Genomic DNA, 22,972 nt, shown 5'->3' on the forward strand with positions numbered 1-22,972 from the left:
TTAACCAACTTTATTACATACATGATTGTATTTGGGTTTCAGTCATGTAAAGAACACCACCCATCACCAGTGCAACATTCCCATCACCAATGTCCCAAATCTCCCTCCTCCCCACCCAATCCCCGCCTGCTCTCTAGACATGCTTTCTATTTCCCTCGTACATTCTCATTATTAGGATAGTTCAAAACATAGCTATTTCTCTAACTAAACTCACCCCTGTTTGCAGTGAGCTTCATGAGGTGAGCTGTAACCTCCAGCTCTTTTGTCTTTTGTGTCTGAAAATTATTATTGCAAGAATGTCTTTCATTTTTCTTAAAACCCATAGATGAGTGAGACCATTCTGCATCTTTCTCTCTCTCTCTGACTTATTTCACTCAGCGTAATAGATTCCATGTACATCCATGTATAGGAAAATTTCATGACTTCATCTCTCCTGACAGCTGCATAATATTCCATTGTGTATATGTACCACAGTTTCTTTAGCCATTCATCTGTTGAAGGGTATCTTGGCTGTTTCCAGAGTCTTGCTATGGTACATAGTGCTGCAATGAATATAGGTGTAAGGAAGGGATTTTTGTATTGTATTTTTGTGTTCCCAGGGTATATTCCTAGGAGTGGTATAGCTGGGTCATATGGGAGCTCGATTTTCAGTTTTGGGAGAAATCTCCATATTGCTTTCCATAAAGGTTGAACTAGACGGCATTCCCACCAGCAGTGGATAAGAGTTCCTTTCTATCCTTACTTACTTTTTTAAACTAATTTTTATTTATTTTTCATTTATGTGTGTGTGTGCACGTGTGTGTGTGTTGGTGTGTGCGCGTGCACACATTTTGTCTTATTTTTGTTTTCTTCTCTTCCTAAACTTCACCTGTTTTGGTTCTGCTTGGTACAAAAACATACAAGTAAAAGTCTTTACTAGTATAAAAGCTCAGGTCAAAACCAGGGCACAGAGATGAAGGAGCCCAACGCTCTCACCCCCAAATGCAGCAGCAATATAATATAGCACCATTTCTTTTTGCAAAGCCATACTATCAAAGGGGAAATTTTATGTATAGAAACAAGCTCTTATCTATTAGGGATAAGAACTCATACATTTTACAATACAAGGGCACCTCCCACCTTGAATATATGTCATGTGACCCCAAGTTAGACTCCATGTGATTAGACAATGACTGTCCAACCCTGAACCCTAGATCTCAGGCATAATTCTCCACAACAGTTTCAGAAACTCTGGAACATTCTTAATACTACTCTGACACCAACATGTGCCAGTTTTGATATGACATCCTGACAATGAGGAAATGGCAACATCTTGGCCTAAGAGCAGGTTGTCTTATCTCATCAGCTAACGATAAGATGAAATCAGAAAACATGTCATCATTTGATCTGTGCAAAAGCCAACCACTAACTATAGAAGACTGACTGTGACAACAATGACTGGCAGAGCTTATCCTGGGACCAATAAAAAAGACCCTAGTCTAGGCTTTGTCCTATGATCTGTACAACAATCAAGATATCTAATTCCAGAGGTCTTACTGAGACCACTTTAACTGAGCAGAATTTCTGGAATCATAGTGAAAGACTCTGTCCTAGGCTTCATCCTAGGATCAGTGCAAAAACCAAGACCACCAACTACAGAAGACTGATTAAAACAACAGTGATGGAACAGAACTTCTAGAACTGTAAAGAAAGACTCCATCCTAGCTAGGCTCCATCCTATGGCCTGTGCAAATACCAAGATCTTTAGTTACAGAGGCCTGAGTTTATCATCCAGGACTGAGTGGAAAGTTTCCAGACACCACAAAAGAACCTAGGGGAGAGTAAAAGAGCATGTAGAGAGCCTATACTTATTCCCATGACAGCATACTTCAAGGGTGGAGAAACCCTGTATAGCTTAAGCCAAGGAAATTTCCTTTCTAATCTCCCCAATATTTACTGTGCTTATGCAAATAAAAGAGAAGCACAATTTAATTTTTTGTTATTGCTATTGTTGTTTGTTTTGTTTTTCTGGATTTTGTTTTTTGGGTTTTTTTTTTTTTTTTGCTTTTTTTGTTTTGCTTTGTTTTTATTTTGGGGCCATGGTTATTGTTTGGTTGTTGTCTATATTGCTGTGCTGCTTTTTTTTGTTTGTTTAATTATTTTGTATTGTTATGTTTTTCTTCCTATTCCCTTTTTTCTCTTAAATTGATATTTATAGCCTCTAGAAGAACTTCTCCCATTTTTAATTGTTTGATTTTTGTCCCCCCTTTTCTTTCCTTCAAACACATAACTTGAACAATCTTGTTCAAGGAAGAAATAATGGAGGGTACCAAGACCAAACAGTCGTATGAACATTGAGTATAAATAAAAAAGATCAGACTTAAACACCAAAGCCAAAGCCAATGACAACAGAATCGATACCCAATCTACAACAAGCTAGACACAAAGGGGACTACTTATACTAGCAGCCCGGGGACAAAGGAGGAGGATATAGGATGCATGCAGAGTACAGGGGTAGAGGGAGGACAACATTGGTGGTGGGAATGCCCTGATTCAATGTCACTATGTACTTAAAATACTACTTTAAAAGATTTGTAATCCACTTTGATCAAAATAAAAACTATTTAAAATAAATAAATCTTGCCCATATGTGGATATAAAGAAACATAGAGAGAGTACAACCAATAGCCAAAGCCAAAGGACCTATAGATTTTTTTGTCAATAGAGTTGAACGTATATGCGTGAAATGACTGGGGAGCCACCAGGTGGATGGAAGAAGATTCTCTGTTGATGGCATGATGTTGGAATGATGTATGCTTGAAAAGTATGATGACTACTATTATAAATTTCAGTACCTCAAGTACAATAAGATTTTAGGGCCCGGAGAGATAGCACAGCGGCATTTGCCTTGCAAGCAGCTGATCCAGGACCTAAGGTGGTTGGTTCTAATCCCGGTGTCCCATATGGTCCCCTGTGCCTGCCAGGAGCTATTTCTGAGCAGACAGCCAGGAGTAACTCCTGAGCATCGCTGGGTGTGGCCCAAAAACCAAAAAAAGATTTTAAAGGGGAGAAGAAGAAAAGGAGGAGAGGAAGAAGGAGGAAGAGGAAGAGAAGAAGAGGAAGAAGAGAAAGAAGGAAAAGAAGAGGAGGAGAAGAAAAAGGAAGAAGGGGGAGAGAAAAGAGAAAGAAGAGGAGGAGGAGATGAGGGAGGAGGAGGAGGGAAAAAAGAAGAGGAAGAAGAGGAGGAAGGAAAAAGAGGAAGAAGGAAAAGAAGAGGAAGAAGAAAAGAAAAAAGAAGAGGAAGAAGGAAGGAGAAGAGGAAGGAGGAGCAGGAGGAAGAGAAGGAGGAGAAGGAGGAAGAGGAGGAAGTGGAAGAGGAGGAGGAGGAGGAAGAAGAGGAGGAGGAGGAGGAGGAGGAGGAGGAGGAGGAGGAGGAGGAGGAGGAGGAGGAGGAGGAACAGCAGCAGCAGCAGCAGCAGCAGCTCCAAAGTGGAGAGACAGGTGGTAGGGAAGAAATGAAAGTATTTAAGGAACAAAACTTTAACTTTGTAACTGTTTATCAAGCCTATGCCTAACCTAACGAAGTGAAAAAATTCTAATTCTTTAGGGAAAAGGGGCTACAAATTCTTTCTGGCTGCTTCCTGCTGATAGGAGACAATTTGCTGGGTTATCAGTTTTTTACTTTCTATTTCTATTTATCTATCTAAGGAGCAAATATTCTCTATTTAAATTTTTCTTTGTTTCTGTTTCTCTATGTCTAACTCTCTTCTCTCTGTGCAATAAATCGTTTTCTTTTCCCTATCCACTTATTAACTAGTAGTATGCAGTAGGGAGGAGACAGAAAACTCGAAAACACTCTTTACAGTTTCACCAATCTCAAAGCAGGACAAAAGTGACAAAGAAGCATTGCTAGAATTCTAGGGTCTTGGTGGATGCATTCCTGGGGGTAGGTGGACCTCGAATTCCTGCTGGTGGGGGCTCATTCGTAGAGGATGCATGCTGATTGGGGTACAGTGGGTAAGGGGAAGTCCAATAGGCGGCACCCTAGGTGGCCTCATACCAGGGAGGAGGCATAATGCCTGGAGGCGGAGTTGCACGGCCCACTGTTGTGGGGGGTGTCCCTAGTCCTGGAGGATATAATTTTGGGGCTCCAGCAATACTGACTGTGGCTGCTACAGTGCCTTGTGTCTGTGGCGTCATTACCTGTTGGGGTGGCCCTCCAAAAACTCGGACTGGACCAGCTAATCCAGCAGGAGCTTGAGGAATTGTCCCACCTGGGACACCTCGGCCAGCCGCCCTGCCAACCGCAGGCCCTCCTGTAGCCCCAGCAAGGGGAACACGAGCAATGCCAGTCTTCCGCTGTTCTTTTGAAGAATACTTTGCAGCTGCAAAGTTATCACCCCATCGTGACATCCTGAAGCCTCATCCCCACACACACCAAACATATTTTGGAAGGTTTTGAGGATCCAAGTAGAAACACTTCATAAAGTAGAGCTGCCTGGGCCGGGGTCCGTCGCTCGAAGTCCAGCTGTTGCGACGTTCCCCTACAAGCCGGCTGCGACCCCCCCCCCCGCCCGCCCCACTAAATCTAGCCTTATCCAGGCCCGCGAGTGCAGCTCCTCCTGCAGCAGGAGAGACCGAAGCTGCATTGCTCTGGCACCCAGGTGACTTGAACGGGCTTCCTCCGAGCAGTCTGAAGTTGGCTCTATTCTCCCCGGTCCAATGAACCCCTGGGGCATCAAGGGACAGAGAAGAGAGTACAGGAGGAGGGGGCGGGACAGGGGAGGGAGCTGGACCAGGGAGGGCGAAGAAAGGAGGGAGAGAGGGAAAGAGGAAGAGAGTGCAGTTGAAAGCACCCCCCCAGAGGGCTCTTCTCTATGTAATATATCTATTTTGCTCATTTTCTCTTTGATTTTTCTAAATCTCTTTTTTACCTATATAATAAATATTTTCTCTTTTTTTCCCTCAATTTCTCTTTTAATCATTTTTTTTCTGACATTCATTTCTTTCTTCATTCATTCAATTACTCTTAACCTTTCATCTTTTTTACTTACATTATTATTTTTTTTTCTTTTTACTGACATCCTTTTAAAAGCCAGGGTTCACTTGACCTGTTAAAGACACCATTTGCAAAAACCCAACGCTGCCAGGGCTGCAGTACTGCATGCTTCAGAGGCCCAAAGCCATGGCCAGGTGCTGCAAGGCTCATAGGGTCCCATGACGCCCCACTGCCAGGTAGGATCTCACCTGGGTGGGATGCTCACCCAGGGATGCCAACATGAAACAACTGCCAGCCCAGGACTGAGAGAGAGAAGGAGAGAAACTAAGCATCTATTTTATTTCTGCTGGAGTCTGAGGTCTGCCATTGCCTCCCAGGGGTTTCAGAGAGAGAGGGAGAGAGAGAGATGGAAATTCAGCTGCTAGAGGTGGAGGGGGTGGGGGGAGGGTGGGGGGTGGGGGGAGGGGGTACAAGAAAGAAAGAAAAAGGTATAGACACAAAGTAGGCAGCATCTTACCAATGCTTTATCTCCAGCCCCTTTCCCCACTTGAGCCAGCAGGCACTTCTCTGGTCCCTTTTATGTTTTATAATTAAAAAAATTATATGTAGATTTACTATTTTATGGCCCTAAAGAAAAACTTCTTTTCATTTAGTTCAGAAGCAACTAGGCCTGCAGAGCTCCCAGGAATCTGGTAAAATTAAGCACAATTTATTTGGAAGAAGAACCTTGCAATTCAACCTCAAGAATCCTGACTTAGAATCAAAATGATCAACCCACAAGCAAAAAATACAAAACACATGAGGACCAAATATTTGTTCATAAGAGTATTACGGAAAAATAACAACTAACACTAGCGGTTTCTCCAGTTTTCTTTTATTTTCATTTATTTAAAGAAAATACATCACATAGTTGACAGAGTTGATCATAATACATTTGTTTACAAATAAATGAAAGCAAAGTTATTGAAAAATAAATAAAATGGAGGAGAAAAAAAAACTAAAGTAGCAAGCACATTTGTGAAAATTATTGTATCTTCAATGAAATCATTAATACAATGGCATAAAGTTCAGTAAGCTCTTGTTAGCTGTCCATTCTGTTACTTTGGGTTGTTCCTTTAGAAATTACAGCATCAAACAAATGCAGTTGTTCAGAATTTCAAGGCACTATTACTAAAACTACAAACTTTAAGGGCATGTACTCAGTTGCCAGACTTCCTGAAGAAGGAATATATAAGGGGAGAGTACCCAAACTTGCTCCCCCCAAAAAAAACAAACCCTAGTGATATTAACCCAAAATTCAGAATATTGAAGTATGGTCAGAACAATGTCCCTATCAGGGACATAATAGAGGATCAATGATGAAGCAGGGCTATTGAGGAAGTGGTAACTCTGGGCAATAGAAGCAGCAAATGTAGCTTTGGCAGGGCAGGGGTTTGGCCCACCCTCTTCTCCCAAGATGGCCATTATTTTTTGCTACATGGGTCAGTGTAGCCATAATCTTTCACAGCTTGGTTTACATCTTGTTCGAGAAAATAGTCTATGGAGCTGGTCCGGGTTGAACACAACAAATGCTTCTTTAAGTTGTGTTTTTTCTTTTTTTAAAAATAATATTCTATTTAAGCACCATGATTACAAACATGTTTGTAGTTGGGTTTCAGTTATAAAATAAGAACACTCCCTTCACCAGTGCAATATTCCCACTGCCAATGCCCCCCTTCTCCTCTGTAAATTTTTGAATGGTTTGCTTCTCTGACCAGATTAAAAACTCAAGAGTAAGAGCAGTATTTATTATGACTTCCCTCAAAACTTGTTAGAGAAATAAGCTTCTAATTTTTATAGTTTTTAAATGCTCTAGCAGAAGAAACTGACTCAAACATCAGGAAGTAGTTGTGAGGACAGGGTGACAGGAACTGACAGAAAACCTGAATGCGGAACTGAAGCTGCAGTTTAGTCACTTGCTCTGAAGTGGCAGCAACCAGAGAAGGAGACCTGTAGGAGAGCACAGCTAAGAGCAGACGCTTGCTCTGTTGGAGGTGAGTACTTGGAGCACTTGGAGTGCATAGAGCAAATGCTAATGTAAGAATTCTATTAGAGAGTTCTTGGTGAGTCCTTGGTGAGAAGAGCTAATCTCTGCTAGAAGGCTTTTTGACCTTTTATGGTCATATAGTCTGAGTGTGTGTTACTCAACTAGTATCTGAAGATGGAAACTGTGGTGAGGGAGATTGGAACCCAAGCAATATGCTTCAGTAGCCATATAAGACCCCCAATTTCTGTTGGCAAATCACCCTTAAAGTCTTTAGATTCTAGGTACTGAGTTGGGAGGAAAACCCTAGTAGATAAAGTCAATGTCACTGCCTTTGAGAGCCTTTGGTCTAAAAAGACAGGAAACCCACATAGAAGACATAACATATCAGGAAGTAGTTTTAAATATGCAGAAATGAAGGGCTGATGAAGGCACAATAATTCAACTAGGGCTTGTGTCTGTAAGCACAGGATCCCAGAATGTCACAAATGAAGGAAACCTTGTAGAAATCTATTTAGGAAAAAAATAGTATCAGGTACGTTCAATGAATTTTTAATATTTACAGACTGTGGTACCTGAAAGAAAAGTTAAACTCTCCTGAAGTTGCTTTTCTTACTCAGATTTCCAGGCTTAGTAACAGCTGTGTGGTTACCAGGTTGTCTGTCTTCCACTCCATATACTTTATTGAGGTTAAAAGGTTTTTGAGTTAAGGAGAGCCTTGGAGAGGTCACTCCAATCACTTTTCAGTAACTCACAGGTTTCTCTCCAGTCTCTTGCCTCCAGACAGCCCTTTTTGGTTCGATTGGGAAAGGCTGCTAAATTGTTTCTGTATGAAGGAAAACACATCTCTTTATTTAAAAATTATCTGAGAGTGAAATGCTTATAGGAGAATAAGGCCGCAGCTCAGCGGAACTACAGAAAAAAATGAGACTTTTGGCTTTCATTGCTTCCTTATTGCTGACAATTCTTTCAGAAACTTCTTGCCAATTTTCTATGTGAGGTCCTTCTTGTTTCAGAACAGCTCAGAAACTGAGACCATAGGTTTTGTCTACCTACTCCCTTTATGTCTATAATTGTTGCCGCAAATAGAAGACAACTATTATAAACAGTGGCTTATGGCATAGGGCAGTTGACCCAGCTAATATTTTGCCATTATCCTTTTTGGGTAACTTTAACCAATTTACTGCCATCTTTTCCTTGACTTATTTTCAATGGGTTTTCAAAGATCATGATGAAAGATAGCATTTTCAAGTGAAAATGGAAAACCAGAGAACCAAAGCTGGATGGAAAGACCAGAGTCCTAAAGGATTGTAAGAGAATCCTATTTAAGATGCAGTGTATATTAATGGGGGAAGGACACCCATTGGATGAGGTGCTTGAGTAGAGAGGGATAAGTAAAAGAATTAGCAAGAAATGGTTTCATGGTCAATAAGTCTTAGTGGAGACCACGATAGGTATTACTTGATGTTTCTTCTTCCTACCAAGATTCAAGATCTTACAGATGCCAGATTACTATGCAACTTCTCTCATTCACATTGATAGGGGCAACAGAAAATTGGAAATGTCCAATAACAAGTTGAAGCTTTTTCAAACCAGTGTACTGTAAAGTATTTCTTTAACATTTCCTTAGTTTATAAAAATGAGGAATTTATTGCATGCTACTTTTTGAACCAGTCATCTTCTTTACAAATCAAATCTAACATAAATAAGAAATGACTATTCCTAGTAAGACAATGGTTAGCATAGGAATTACCACAGATATAGCTACTGGCCTTAGCTGGCACTGACCAGTGTCTAGTGCAGGTAGTGTATAATTTGCCCTAGAGTTGAACAATTCTCGATAGAGTAAAACCAGGTTTAGAAATGTTCACTTTAACAAGGGTTGAAACACTTCATACTTTTTACAGTTCTCAAAAAAGTCCTATGTGGAAATACGAGTGAAGTGATATTATAATAACAAGGACGTTCTAGTATTTCCTCACTGATTGCAACTCTAAGTCACTAACTGACTTACCTGTTGATATGAGAGCCTGATCCCAACTATTTGAAAATCAGATTATTTAGTCTTTCTAACACTGACTTTCTTCAGGCTTCAGTGGTCTCAGTTCATGTTGGTATATATCAGTGGTCCGCAAATAGTGGGGCACGTGACTCCATAAAGGGGGGCGCATTTGACCTCGGCAAACACTGTCATAATAAGCTAAGCCCCGTTTTTATGTCCCTGTATGTCTCTGGATCTGAGAGTTGCTGTGTCCCGCTTCAAACCCCGCTTCGAAAAGCTATGCATTGCAAAACGTGCTCATTGTAGCCATTAATCCAGACATCACTTCTGATTAAAAAATCAGCTCAAATTATTTTATATATTTTTGTTTTGCAGGTTAAAGTTTTTTTTTTTTACTAAAGATACTATTTACAGTTGCACAGAGGGGACACAAAAAATGTTTTCTTCTTCCTAGGGGGGCATGACAGAAAATAATTTAGAAGCGCTGGTATATATTAATAAGTTTCCATTCTTTACTAAGTGATTTTCCTAAAATTTGAATGTCCATTGTCTAGGCTTCTTCTTTTTTCTAGTAAGATGGTAAGAAACATTGGCCTGTTGCATCATTAACTTCTGCATTCTTTTTTTCCCTCCTCGTATTCCTGGCCCCATAGTAATTTCTATTTTCTGTCATCCTCAGATGTGGAAATCTGTAGTAGGTCATGATGTATCTGTTTCCGTGGAGACCCAGGGTGATGACTGGGACACAGATCCCGACTTTGTGGTGAGTTTATAAATAATTTAGCTATGATAGTTATGGAGGGGGTGTGGATTTGGGGTTGGAGGGAAGCATCCGAAGCACCTTATTAACTTAGGTTGGGGGGAATTTACAAAAGGGCAGCTGGGACTGAGATAGCCTTCATGGTGGGGCTGACTGGGAGGATAATTTGCTGTCATGAGTGGCACAGGCATGAGCTTGAAAGGAGGCAGGTGCTATGATTGACACGATGATTGGCTGCAAGTGAGAAATAGATGGAGTGTTGATCTCCTATGGCTTTTGAGACAGGACAGAACATATGTAATTTTAGGGGGTTAGGATATTGAAGAAGATCTAAAGGGGAAAATGTAAGGGATACAGATTAGAAAAGAAAGGTTTCATAGATCATTAATTTTAACATGAGAGTCCCACTGGAAAACAGAGTGGTGTCTGAGTTAAGATACTGACTAAAGGAAGTAAAATATGGGGACATAGAAGGCCTGTGTGTCAGTTAAAGAGCCTTTCTTGATGTGCATATTTCTTGCAATCATTGCTGAGTTTGGTCTTTTGCAGAATGACATCTCTGAAAAAGAACAACGGTGGGGAGCCAAGACAATCGAAGGCTCTGGACGTGCAGAACACATCAAGTAGGTGCCAAATAGACTGAATTGGGAGTTAAAAAGGACTGTAGGGGGCTGAAGTGATAACACAGTGGTAGAGCGCTTGCCTTGCAAACGGCCAACCCTGGACATACACAGGTCCAATCTCTGGCATCCCATATGGTCCCCCGAACCTGCCAGGAGTGATTTTTGAGTGCAGAGACAGGTGTAACCCTAAGTTCCTCCTCCTTTTTATTACAAAACAGTAACAACAAAAAAAGGAATGCGGATAGAGTCCAAGGAATTGGAGGGTCATAGGACAGGAAGAAAAGAGAGAAGGTCATTCATGTTTAGATGTCTTTATATTTGCTTTCTTGAATTTGTCTGTCTTGTGTGTAACTGTTTTTATTTTATGTTTCTGTTTCACTTACCCCTAAACCCTATTGTTTATTTTACTTTGAACGATTATTGCTAATTCTTAACTGTATATGTTATATTAACTTTCTTCTTTCAGTAAGACATGAGGGATTCCATGAGGAAGTAGCTCAAGTGCTGACATTATCTCTATCACTACCTATTACCTATCCACATAAATAAACAAATTTATATTCAGGCTAAAGATGAGAATTCAGTAAAGGATTACAATAAATAACTATAAATTATTATGATAAAGGCTATCAAAAAAAGGTAATATTGGCCTCCATTATAATCATGAAGGTCTGTCTCCATTGCCACTTGAGGTCCAATTGAGACAAAATGATGGCTTACAGAAAAAAAGTTGTGGACAACAAGCCAGATGTAGGAAGATGTCTTAAGTAATAAATCTTCTTTCTTGAATGATCATAAGAAGCACTTTTTATAGAAAAAGATAAAAGAAATACAATTTTAGAAAGGGCAGATTATCGACAGGTAATGCCAGAATGATCAATAAATTTCCTCATGGGATAATTCCCTAAGGCCATCATATCTGCAAATATAATCTAAGCTAAAGGTTCCTGAGTAAGGGTGCAACCTGTCCTTTTCTTAAATTTGGGATGAAGAAAAAGATAAGAATGACTGTCCCTGCCCAGAAGAGCTTACTGCTCTTTTATTTTTAATTCAGTTCTTATTTTTTGTTTGTTTCACCACATTGGCCTAAATGATTTTTAAAATAAAAACTTGCATTTGTCTACTTGACAGAATTAAAAATTACAAATGGTAATAAGAGATAAGATAATAAGAGAAATTAGGTGCTAGGAAAACAGACTAAGACTATTTTATAAATCAGTAGGGGGCTAGGGGTTTTAAAGATTATTGGCTAAATGTATACCAAGGGGGGAAGGCAAAGGTACAATAGCACAAAATTTCTTTTTTGTTAATATGTAATTTATTTATTTAAGCACCATGGTTATGAACATGTTTGAAATTGGATTTCAGTCATAAAATGCACACCCCACTTCACCAGTGCAACTTTCCTGCCATCATTTTCATTTCCCTCTTCCCCCCCCTTCCTGACTTTGAGACAGACATTTTATTTCTCTTTCTCTATCATTGTCATAGATAGTGTAGTGTCATAGATAGTGTTAGTGTAGTTATTTCTCTAACTGCACTTTGTGATAAGTTTCTTATCATGGGCAGTCCTTCTGGCCCTCATCTCTATTGTCTCTGGGTATTATTATACTGTCTTTTATTTTTCTTAAATCCTACATAAGAGTGAGACTATTCTGTGTTTATCTCTCCCTCTTACTTATTTCACTCAACATAATAGTCTCCATATCCATCCATTTACTACCAAATTTCATGACTTCATTTTTTTTTCAAATTTAATTTTTATCCAATTAACTTTTTTTTAAATATTTTTTTATTTAAACACCTTGGTTACAAACATGATTGTGGTTGGGTTTCAATCATATCAGATGATGCCCCTCCCATCATCAGCAACATTCCCATCACCAATGTCCCAAATATCCCTCCTCCCCTTCCCGCCCCTACCTGTACTCTAGACAGGCTTTCCACTTCCCTTATATATTTTCATTGTTAGGATAGTTCACAATGTGGTTATTTCTCTTACTAAACTCATCACTCTTTGTGGTGAGATTCATGAGGTCAGCTATAACATCCAGCCCTCCTCTCTTTTGTCTCTAAAAATTGTTGAGAAATGTCTTTCATTTTTCTTAAAAACCCATAGATGAGGGAGGCTATTCTCTGTCTTTCTCTTTCTCTCTAACTTATTTCACTCAGCATAATAGATTCCATGTACATCCATGTATAGGAAAATTTCATGACTTCATCTCTCCTGACGGCTGCATAATATTCCATTATGTATATGTACCACAGTTTCTTTAGCCATTCATCTGTTGAAGGGGATCTTGGTTGTTTCCAGAGTCTTGCTATGGTAAATAGTGCTGCAATAAATATAGGAGTAAGGAAGGGAGTTTTGTATTGTATTTTTGTGTTTCTAAAATATATTCCTAGAAGTGGTATAGCTGGATCATATGGGAGCTCAATTTTCAGTTTTTGGAGGAATATATTCAGCTGAGAAGCTTCCGCATCTCGAAGGAAATAGTGCTCAGGATACAAGAGCCACCCACTGATTGGGAGAAACTATTCACCCAATACCCATCAGATTAGGGGCTAATATCTAAAATATACAGGGCACTGACAGAACTCTACAAGAAAAAATTATCTAATCCCATCAAAAAGAAATGGGGAGAAGAAATGGACAGACACTTTGATAAAGAAGAAATACAAATGGCCAAAAGGCACATGAAAAAATGCTCCACATCACTAATCATCAGGGAGATGCAAATCAAAACAACTATGAGGTACCACCTCACACCACAGAGACTGACACACATCACAAAGAATGAGAACAAGCAGTGTTGGCGGGGATGCAGTGAGATGGGAACTCTTATCCACTGCTGGTGGGAATGCCAAGTAGTTCAACCTTTCTGGAAAGCAATATGGAGATTCCTCCAAAAACTGGAAATTGAGTGATTTTATTTTTAACAACTGCTTAGTATTCCATTGCATAGATGTACCACAGTTTCTTTAGCCACTCATCTATTATCAGGCATCTGGGTTGTTTCTAGATTCTGGCTATTGTAAATAGTGTTGCTATGAACACAGGAGTGCAGAGAGCATTATTGTATTGTATCCTTCTAGGGTATATCCTTAGCAGTGGTATTGCTGGATCATATGAGAGCTCAATTTCAGATTTTAAGGAATATGAATATTGTTTTCCAGAGATGCTGGACTAGATGGCATTCCCACCAGCAGTGAATGAGGGTTCCTTTCTCCCCATACCCCTGCCAGCACTTATTGTTCTTGTTCTTTGTGATGTGTGCCTGCTCTGTGGTGTGAGATGGTAACTCATTGTTGTTTAAATTTGCATCTCCCTGATGATAAGTGATGTGGGGAACTTTTTCATGTGCCTTTTGGCCATTTATATTTCTTCTTTGAAAAATTGTCTGTTCATTTCTTCTCCCCATTTTTTGATAGAATTAGATATTTTTCTTGTTAAGTTCTGTCAGCACTTTGTAAATCTTAGATATTAGCCCTTTATCTGATGAGTGTCCTGCGAATAGTTTCCCTTATTCCATGGGTAACTTTTTTTTTTACCACTGTTTCCTTTGAAGTGCAGAAACTGTTCAGTTTAACATAATCCTATTTGTTTATCTTTGCTTTCACTTGTTTGAACAGTGGTGTTTCCTTCTTGAAGATGCCTTTAGCTTCAATGCCATGGAGTGTTTTGCCTATGTATTCTTTATATACCTTATAGTTTCAGGTCTGATACCAAAGTCTTTAATCCATTTTGATTTGACCTTTTTGCATGGTGTTAGATAGAGATCTGTGCTCACTTTTTTTGCATGTGGCTGACCAATTAATCAAAAAATAATCGACTGTATGTATGAGGATCATTCTTTGAATACTCAGGTCTATTCAATTAATTTGAAGGTCTGTCTTCATTCCAGTACCATGCTATTTAAATGATTATTAATAGAAAAAAATTCTGATACCATTAGAGAGAAAGAAATTATAAACAGATTCAGGGTTTATTTTTATTCTTTTGTGTGTATGGAATATATTTTTTATTCAGTATGAGTTTATTACTTCATCTTATTTCATGGGTTGTTCAGGATCATAGAACCAGGCCTGTCTGTTTTGGAAAACCTGAAATCAAATACTGATAGCAAGATAAACATAACTGACAGTATACTGTTATAACAAGTATATAGTTATAACAAGTACAAAATTTAAATGAATTTAAACAATTCATACAAGTCAGCAAAAATAATGCAGTATAAAACTATAGCTCCACTATAAATTTACAACTAAAATAGTGTTTTTACCTAATCACTTCATTTTCTCCTAAAGAATAAATGTGTCACACTATATAATCAATGTTTTATGAGAACTTATCTAAACAATTTGGTCATACTTAACATCATAGTCATTATTTAATCAAATGTAAATGAGTACCTTAATTGTTATTACTGTATTCTTAATAAATCAAACAATTCCAGAAACATTTGTAGCGATGAGAAAATATAAAGTTTATCCAGAAAAATTATTTTATGCTCCTCTGTAGATACTGAGATACAATAAACATTGAAAAGTGGGGGCCGTAGTGATAGGACAGTGGTGGGGCATTTGCCTTGCATTCTGTCAAGCCAGGACAGACAGGGTTCAGTTCCCAGTATCTTATATAGTCCCTGAGCCTGCCAAGAGCCATTTCTGAGTGCAGAGTCAGAAATAACTCTTAAGTGCAGTTGGGTGTGGCCCAAAACCAACAACAGCAACAAAAAAAGACATTGGCAAGTGGGGGAGTTTGAGCCACACCAAGTAGTACTCAGTTACTTCTGGATATGTAACAAGAATTACTTCTAGCAGGTTCCAGGAACTTTAAGAGATGCTGGAGATCAAACCTGAGTCGACCCCAAGCAAAGTAAACACTACTAGCTGTATTATCTAGCCCTGAGATATAAATATTTTCTGACTGCTTTCCTTTTCTAAGCCTAATTAGATCAAATTTTCTCAGCTTCATTATTCTGAGAACTGTTAAGACCAGAATACAAACTTTATTCTATTTTTCCTCACTCTAGAACCTGCCTCATGTATATGAGGAGTAAAGTATTTTAAGGTTCTTATTATGATCTTATAGAAAAAGCTTGAGCATGGATATTAGATAGATTCAATTCGTAATTTTCCCTTTACTAACCATGTGAATAGGCAGTTATCATCTCTGAATCTTATTTATTAATCAAGGGGGGATAGTATTGGCTAGACTGCTGTTATATGATTAGAGCTCAGTGAGCAGTATATATAAAGCTCAGCACTTCTTAGCAGCTCACTGGTATTATTTGTTTCCTGTTACTATAGACTCATCATATTTCCTTATTTAAAATGTAATATAAATATTTAAGTGTATTTCCTTCCTTCTTTTTTTTTGGGGGGGGGGTTTGGGCCACACCCAGTAATGCTCAGGGGTTACTCCTGGCTATGTGCTCAGAAGTTGCTCTTGGCTTGGGGGACCATATGGGACACCGGGGGATCGAACCGCGGTCCGTCCAAGGCTAGCGCAGGCAAGGCAGGCACCTTACCTTCAGCACCACCGCCCGGCCCCCCTTCCTTCTTTTTAAAATGACTTTTACTTACACTGTTGTGCTGCATGATCCAAAATATACATTACCTGACTTGGATCTCCTAAAGTTTTCCAATGTGGTAACTCTGGATGTTTTCTTATTACTTTAATTGGATCTACAAATAACAAAATAAATGGTAGAAACATTTACACAAAAACCTACCTCCATCCCATTTGCCCAAATTATAGTGTTGTATAACCCTTCTTTGCCAAAAAAAAAAAAAGCCAGATTACCTTACACAAATCATTTTTCCTGTGTGAGCCTCAGTCTTCCTATTAGTATCAAAAAGGCCCCCAAGAGGACCAGAGTAAAATACTTCTAGATATTTCAGTAGTAAAGTTCTTATGGAGTTCTCCCTGGCTAGCGGACTAGTGGATTGAGTCCATCTTCTAGGTCAGAATGGACTCATTAAGGCCCTTGCATGGATGAGAAAGTTGAAGAGGGGAACTGGCCGAAGAGCTGTGGTGACTCAAAGCATAAATAGGAAGTAATTATAGTTCTCACTAGTCTCATTATCTCCTCCCCCATCATGATTTTTCTATTTTAGGCCTGTTTTAAGTAAATTTAGTATGGAAAGTATGCTTGACAAAACATTCAAAAGACCTTGCCCATCTACATGTATTGTATAGAGGAGACTTGGGTCAGATTACCTTAAGCAGGTTAGTGTGTGCTAAAAAATGCTTGATTTTCAAAAGACCTGGTCTTTTTTTCCATTTTTTCCTGCATTCTTGTTTACTCATGCTATTTGCTGTCTTTTCCTGGACCACTGAAGAATCCTTATTATTCTAGGATACTGCAATTAAAACTTGCTATGGTAAATAACTAGGTGTGTGTGAGAGACAGAAAGTGTGTGTGTGTGTGTGTGTGTGTGTGTTTTGTTTGTTTGTTTTTTGTTTTTGGGTCACACCTGGCAGTTCTCAGGGGATACTCCAGGATCTATGCTCAGAAATTGCTCCTGGCAGGCTCGGGGGATCATATGGGATGCCATTTGAACTACCGGCCTTCTGCATGCCTTACATCCATGCTATCTCTCCTGCCCCAGAAAGTGTGTGTTTTAACTGAAGTAACATTAGTTCAAAACTTAATATAGAGTTCAGCTTTGCAGACATATACCCATCTTGCATGTATTTCTTTATACTTGTTACCAAAAGTTGAATTTTTTCCTGCACCATATTAATTCAACCTTTTCCCACAATTCATCCTGCTCCCTGCTTCCCTTCTGATAACCAAAGTGATATTTTTTGTTTTGCTTTGTTTATTCACTTTTTTTGTTTATTTACATTTTACAAACTAGTGAAATCATACAGTATCTGTCTTGCTTTGTCTGAATTATTTCACTTAGCATAATACCTTCTGAAGATGAAAATATTGGGGTTTTCTTTTGATTTGTTCATATTTGTTTAAAGAGAGTATCTTTTGAAATCTGTCATAGACTGATGCTTTAGTAAAATAAAAAAATAAAAAATCTGGAAAAATTAGTGAAAATAGAATGTAAATGCATCTTTTTATATTTAGATGTAGCAAGGATCAAATTATCATGTCAAATTACTCTAAAATATTTGAAGTGTACTCTCACTTTTTATTCCATATTATTATGGAATAGAAATACCTATATACTTGAGTATAAGCTGACCTGAGTATAAGCCAATCCCCCAATTTTACCCTAAAAACTGGGAAAACTTCATGATTCGAGTATAAGCCAAGGTGAAAAATGCAACAGTCACTGGTAAATTTCAAAAATAAAAATATATACCCAAAACATTTACAGTAATTGAGAAATCAGTAGGTTAAATGTTTTTCAATATTGATTACTAAAGAAAAACTGTAAAATAGCAACAATAACTTTAAAACTTTAAATAAAGTGGGCCAGAGAGATAGCATGGAGGTAAGGCTTTTATGCAGAAAGACAGTGGTTTGAATCCCAGCATCCCATATGGTCCTATGTGCCTGTCAGGGCCGATTTCTGAGCATAGAGCCAGGAGTAACCCTTGAGTGCTGCCGGGTATGACCCAAAAATGACAAACAAACAAAAAAAAAACTTTAAATAAAGTTCAGAAAATCATAGCGTAATAGGTAGTCAAGCTAAATCATAATGGTTAAAATCTTTTAAAGCTGGATTCCTCATCATGATCATCATCTGTATGTCCAAACAGAGCTTCAGTTGTTTCTGATGCATCAGCATAGACATTGTCATCATCACTGAGTTTGCAGATATCATCATCACTGCTGTCGGTCTCATACAAAGCGCAGAATATCGTGGGTTAAATAGTTCAGTGACATTCAGTTCAGTTCAGCTCAGCCACAACTTGTGGAATGAGCTGAAGCACCGCCCCCTCCAGCAGATGGCAGAAGATGACTGGAGATTACGTGCATTTGATTTGGTACACGGGCACCCATATATGAATATATACATATCTTCATACGTATATATGAAAACCTGTATGATCCGAGTATAAGCCGAGTTTCAGGTTTTCGGCACAAATTTTGTGCCGGAAAAACTCAACTTATACTCAAGTATATATGGTAGCTACCCCTGTGGGCCTTACTTTTAATAGTGCTGTTATATAAGAATGTTTTGGGGGTTTTCTGAAACCAGTTTAGTCTTTGGGTTAGATCTTTACTGATCTATAATAAAATATTTTCCTCAATTGACTCTGTCCAATTTCCTGCGCTTACATTTTATACCAAGAGTATTGAAGCAGAATTCTGATGATCTAGTAAACTGTCTTAGCACTGCTATCAAAAGAAATCAATGAAATGAAGAGTTGGATTTTATCATTTTTCACTTATCAGTCATAAGTGGAGATTAGATTCTTTATCTTACTAGGGTATTATGACAATCATAATACTCTCATGGCTAACATTTGTTGAACAATATAGGCCAGGCAAAAATTCTAGGGGTCTTTTCAAAATAATTTTTATAATAAATGTTGTTACTACCATGATTTTATAGAAATGTAAGCAGATTGTTTGACATTTAACTTCAATACGTTATTTTGGCCAGTTGTGTATATGAGTTTAATTATATATTTTTTTGTTTTCAATAAAAAGATTTTATTTAGGTAAACAGGAGGGAAGGGAAACTAAGACGGAGAAGCTCCCAGATTATGGCAGGGATCTCCTAAAGCAGGATTCCAGAGAAAGACTTCCTTCCTATGTTATACCTTTTTAACAAAGGTGGGTTGGTGAACATTTCTCTATTATGCTCCAAGAATGTGGGCCATTAAAATGATGAAGAGGACGCCAAGATGCTTCTCTTTTAGTGTCTGTATCCATTAGGTCACCAAATTATCAGCTATCAACCACCTTCTATATATCAAATTATTTCTATTTTAAGGACCTTAAGGACCTTGTGCTGTCTGTTCCCCTTGTCCCTATCATACCAGAACCTTTTCAGTAGGGGACTCCAACTGTAATGGGGGACTGGGGGGTAAGACATCACCTGGTTTCTAAAAGTGGTCTAAGTTTCAGACTGCAGATAAAGCTCTCTAAAAAAAAAAGAAGGGGTCTGTTCATGAACCCTCTGTGAAAGTCAAATGGAATGTTCAACCCAGGCTGCATCAGTATCTGTTTAACTTAGAAGATTTGGAACAGAGACAAGTTTTGTTAAAGTATTTATGGGCCAAGTATTTAATAATAGGCACCCCATCCTTAAATTGTTCTTTGTTTGACTCCTTGGAAGAGTCAGACCCATTATTGAGAGTATTCATCCCTACTTGCCATATTTCTTAGAGAGGGAGACAAGCCTATGGAGACCTCTTTTAGAGATATAGAAATAGAATAATACATGAAGGAGATAGGAGAAGTTTAGAGGTCATTCCTATCTTTTAAATGTGTTCTTTTCAGTAAGGCAATTACTGCTTGGCAGGACACCCAATTAAGAAAAAAAAAAAAAGAATGATATAGGCAAGTGCCTTGCACTTGACTTACCTGAAGTCAATCCCTGACATCCCATAGAGTCTCCTAATCCCACCAGAAATAAGCCCTGGGTGCAGAGCCAGGAGTAAACCCTGAACACAGTTGGGTGTGGCCCTTTTACACAAACAAAACACTGTAAACATAACCTAAGTACAAACCCATTGCATAATTTGTGTTTTTCTCAGATTAGTTTTTTTTCATATTCCTTTCATATATCTTAATATTTTTTCACTTTGAAGTGTCTATTTACTGTCTTGAGGGGAGTTGTATCATACCTGAAGGAATTGGTGCTATCATAAGATGATGGAATTGAATCCAAGTCCTCTAACACTGAGCCACATCCCTGATCCTTTATTAAAAACTTTTAATTAAAGTGCCATAATTTACAGGGTTAGCTACAGTTGAGTTTTAGACATACAATATTTCAACACCAATCCCATTGCCAGTGTCAACCGCAAATCTTTTTTTTTTCTTTAATGATTTTTGGTACACTCACTCTCTTTGGAATTTAACCAAATCTCAACTAAATATCTCCCCAGGTATCTCTTCTCTGTGTCTCTTTCATTTCTTTGGAGGTTTTGGGGGGCCATACCCAGAAATGCCCAGTCTTACTTCAGGTGGTGCTTAGGGAAGAACATCCAGTACCAATGATTGAAAGATGTAAATCAGCTCCTTAATCCTTGCACTATTTATCTGTAAATAAAACTATTTTACATTTTTTTGCACCACCAGGTGTAGTGCCAACTCCCAACCCTTCCTCACTACTTCCCCCTCCCCCAAGGAGGCACACAATAAGGACTTATGATTTTTGCTTTGAGAGCCAAGATGAGTGGTGAGTGGAGTTATCGCAAGACATGGTCCTCAACATACACCTCAAAACAAATGCCTCCTCAGTTTTATTTCCCTCAAACATGTTCCCAATGAACTATGTATAATGTCCCTTACCTGTATTCAGTAACCCATGTGTCTGGTGTGCAAAGATTTTTGCAGGCCTCTGTAATAATCCCCAGACCCTATCAGAGCCTGTATCTCCAGGTTTTAGCTGTGTCCAGTGTGGGACATATAGTATAGGGATTAAAGCACTTGCCTTGAACATGGCCAGCTTCAGAACTGATGCAATCCCCTGCATCACACACAGTCCCCCAAGCACTATTAGGGGTAGCCCTTGAACACCAAAGTAGGAACAAACCCTGAGCACTGCTGGGTATAACAAAACAAAAAGATTGTCTAATGAATTAATTTGGAAGAGAATTTTGTTGAGATGGTAACAAACAACCTCATTTTTTTAAAACAACACTCTTATTAGGGATTCTAACCTAAGCTAATAAAATGCCTTTCACTGAGATAATGATCACAGTAAGAATATTAATTTTAACCTACCTCAAATTGTGATTTCTTCCCCATGCTTTTTTTCCATATTGTTTTTAAACTATTCATATTTTTGTCAAATATTCATAATTTTATTTGCATTTATACCTATGATCGATTTAAAATTAAATTTTATATAGATGTCCAGGCAAAAAATTGAATTTCATTTTTCATTATCCCACCACCCTACTGACTTATTTGCTTTTGTGTTTGCCTTAAATTCCCTATCCTTTTTTTTCCTTTTTCCCCTATTTCTGTATTTTTTATGCCAGGAGTGGGGTTTGTGGTGTTCACACATTTTTTACTATAGTGTTTATAGGAGATTATTTGCCATACTCGTACATAAGCTTTCCAGGGGTCACATCTTTAGTTGTGGTGTTTTCACAAATTTTACTGAGATGTTGAAGACCAAATAATTTGCTGTTGCCTGATAACAGTACAGCCGTGCAGTGAGGGTCATGTTTGGTATGTGTGGAACAGTATTAGGAATCTAAGTTATAACCTCATATTTACAAGGCAACTGCTTTGTCACTGAGCTATCTCTGGGGGATTTTGACCGCAAACACCTGGATCTATTCGTAGTCTGCTTTATTGGCCTATGAGTCTATATTAACTCATACCAAACTATTACTACTGATTAATGTCATGAATCAAGTAATTTTCTAACTTTTATATCTTTTAAAAGAACTTTTTAAGCATCAAATGACATTGCTTATTTGCAAAGTAGAAGGAAACAAGACAAGGGATTAGATGATTCCCCATAGAAACAACCAGAGATTGTCAATAAAACTGTGATATATGAGTGCTGGGGTGAGAAGTGGTGGAGCAGGAGAGAGGAACTTGGCAAAAAGCTGGAGGGACTCGGGGCCAGAGCTATAGCACAGTGGTAGGGGGTTTGCCTTCACGCGGCTGATCCAGACCAACGTGGGATCCATCCCCAGCGTCCCATATGGTCCCCCACGTCAGGAGCAATTTCTGAGCACATAGCCAGGAGTAACCCCTAAGTGTCACAGGGTGTGGCCGGAGCGATTTCTGAGTGCATAGCCAGGAGTAACCCCTAAGTGTCACAGGGTGTGGACCAAAACAAACAAACAAACAAAAAAATTGGAGGGACTCAATACAGTACTTTGGTGATGGCCATGATGTAGCAGCACTGCACATATGAAGCAATAATACTGGCTTTACTGTTCAAACAAAAGTAAATAAATGTTAAAAAATATTAATAGAGGGGGCAGAATAATAGTACAGTAGCTAGGGTACCTGCCTTGCATGTGGTTGACCCAGGTTTAATCACAAGCATCCTTCATGGTTCCCTGAGTCCCACCAAGAATGAACACAGAAGTGCAGTCAGGAACTATCCCTGAAAAGTGTCAAGTGTGTCCTCCAAACAGTAGCAACAACAACAACAACAAAAAAGGCAATAAAAAATAAAGCCTTTAAATATCTCAGGAATTTATGCTTGGAAACATTTTAGAACAAGCTAGTCAATTACTACCTAAATGTCTGTTTGGATTTTGATTGTTTGCAATGAATTTATAGGCCCAATAATTATTTAGTATGCCTTGAGTTCTGAAAAGAGATGTTATCTTCATTTTGAGGTTTTTAAAAACTGTTGAATAACTAATCTATCCATTAGTTTAGCCATTCTTTAATTTGTGCTGAATGTTTTTTTAGTGTTTGGGTCTTATTACATCTTATACTAAACATTTCAGGCTATTTGATGT

General features: G+C 38.5%; 1 protein-coding gene and 1 pseudogene across 1 annotated transcript in view; one reads left to right on the forward strand and one right to left on the reverse strand.

Moving 5' to 3' along the window:
• Positions 1-3,896: 3,896 nt before the first annotated feature.
• On the reverse strand, positions 3,897-4,392 carry LOC126025770 (small nuclear ribonucleoprotein-associated protein N-like; annotated as a pseudogene).
• Positions 4,393-9,682: 5,290 nt separating this feature from the next.
• HCLS1 (hematopoietic cell-specific Lyn substrate 1) overlaps positions 9,683-22,972 on the forward strand; it is a 41,987-nt gene continuing 28,697 nt past the window's right edge. The window contains exons 1-2 of the mRNA XM_049785950.1: positions 9,683-9,766; positions 10,313-10,386. Of these exons, the coding sequence (XP_049641907.1) occupies positions 9,683-9,766; positions 10,313-10,386 (158 nt within the window). The remainder of the gene's footprint in view (positions 9,767-10,312; positions 10,387-22,972) is intronic.

The sequence above is a fragment of the Suncus etruscus genome, chromosome 13 (assembly GCF_024139225.1).
Source record: "Suncus etruscus isolate mSunEtr1 chromosome 13, mSunEtr1.pri.cur, whole genome shotgun sequence".
Classification (NCBI taxonomy): domain Eukaryota; kingdom Metazoa; phylum Chordata; class Mammalia; order Eulipotyphla; family Soricidae; genus Suncus; species Suncus etruscus.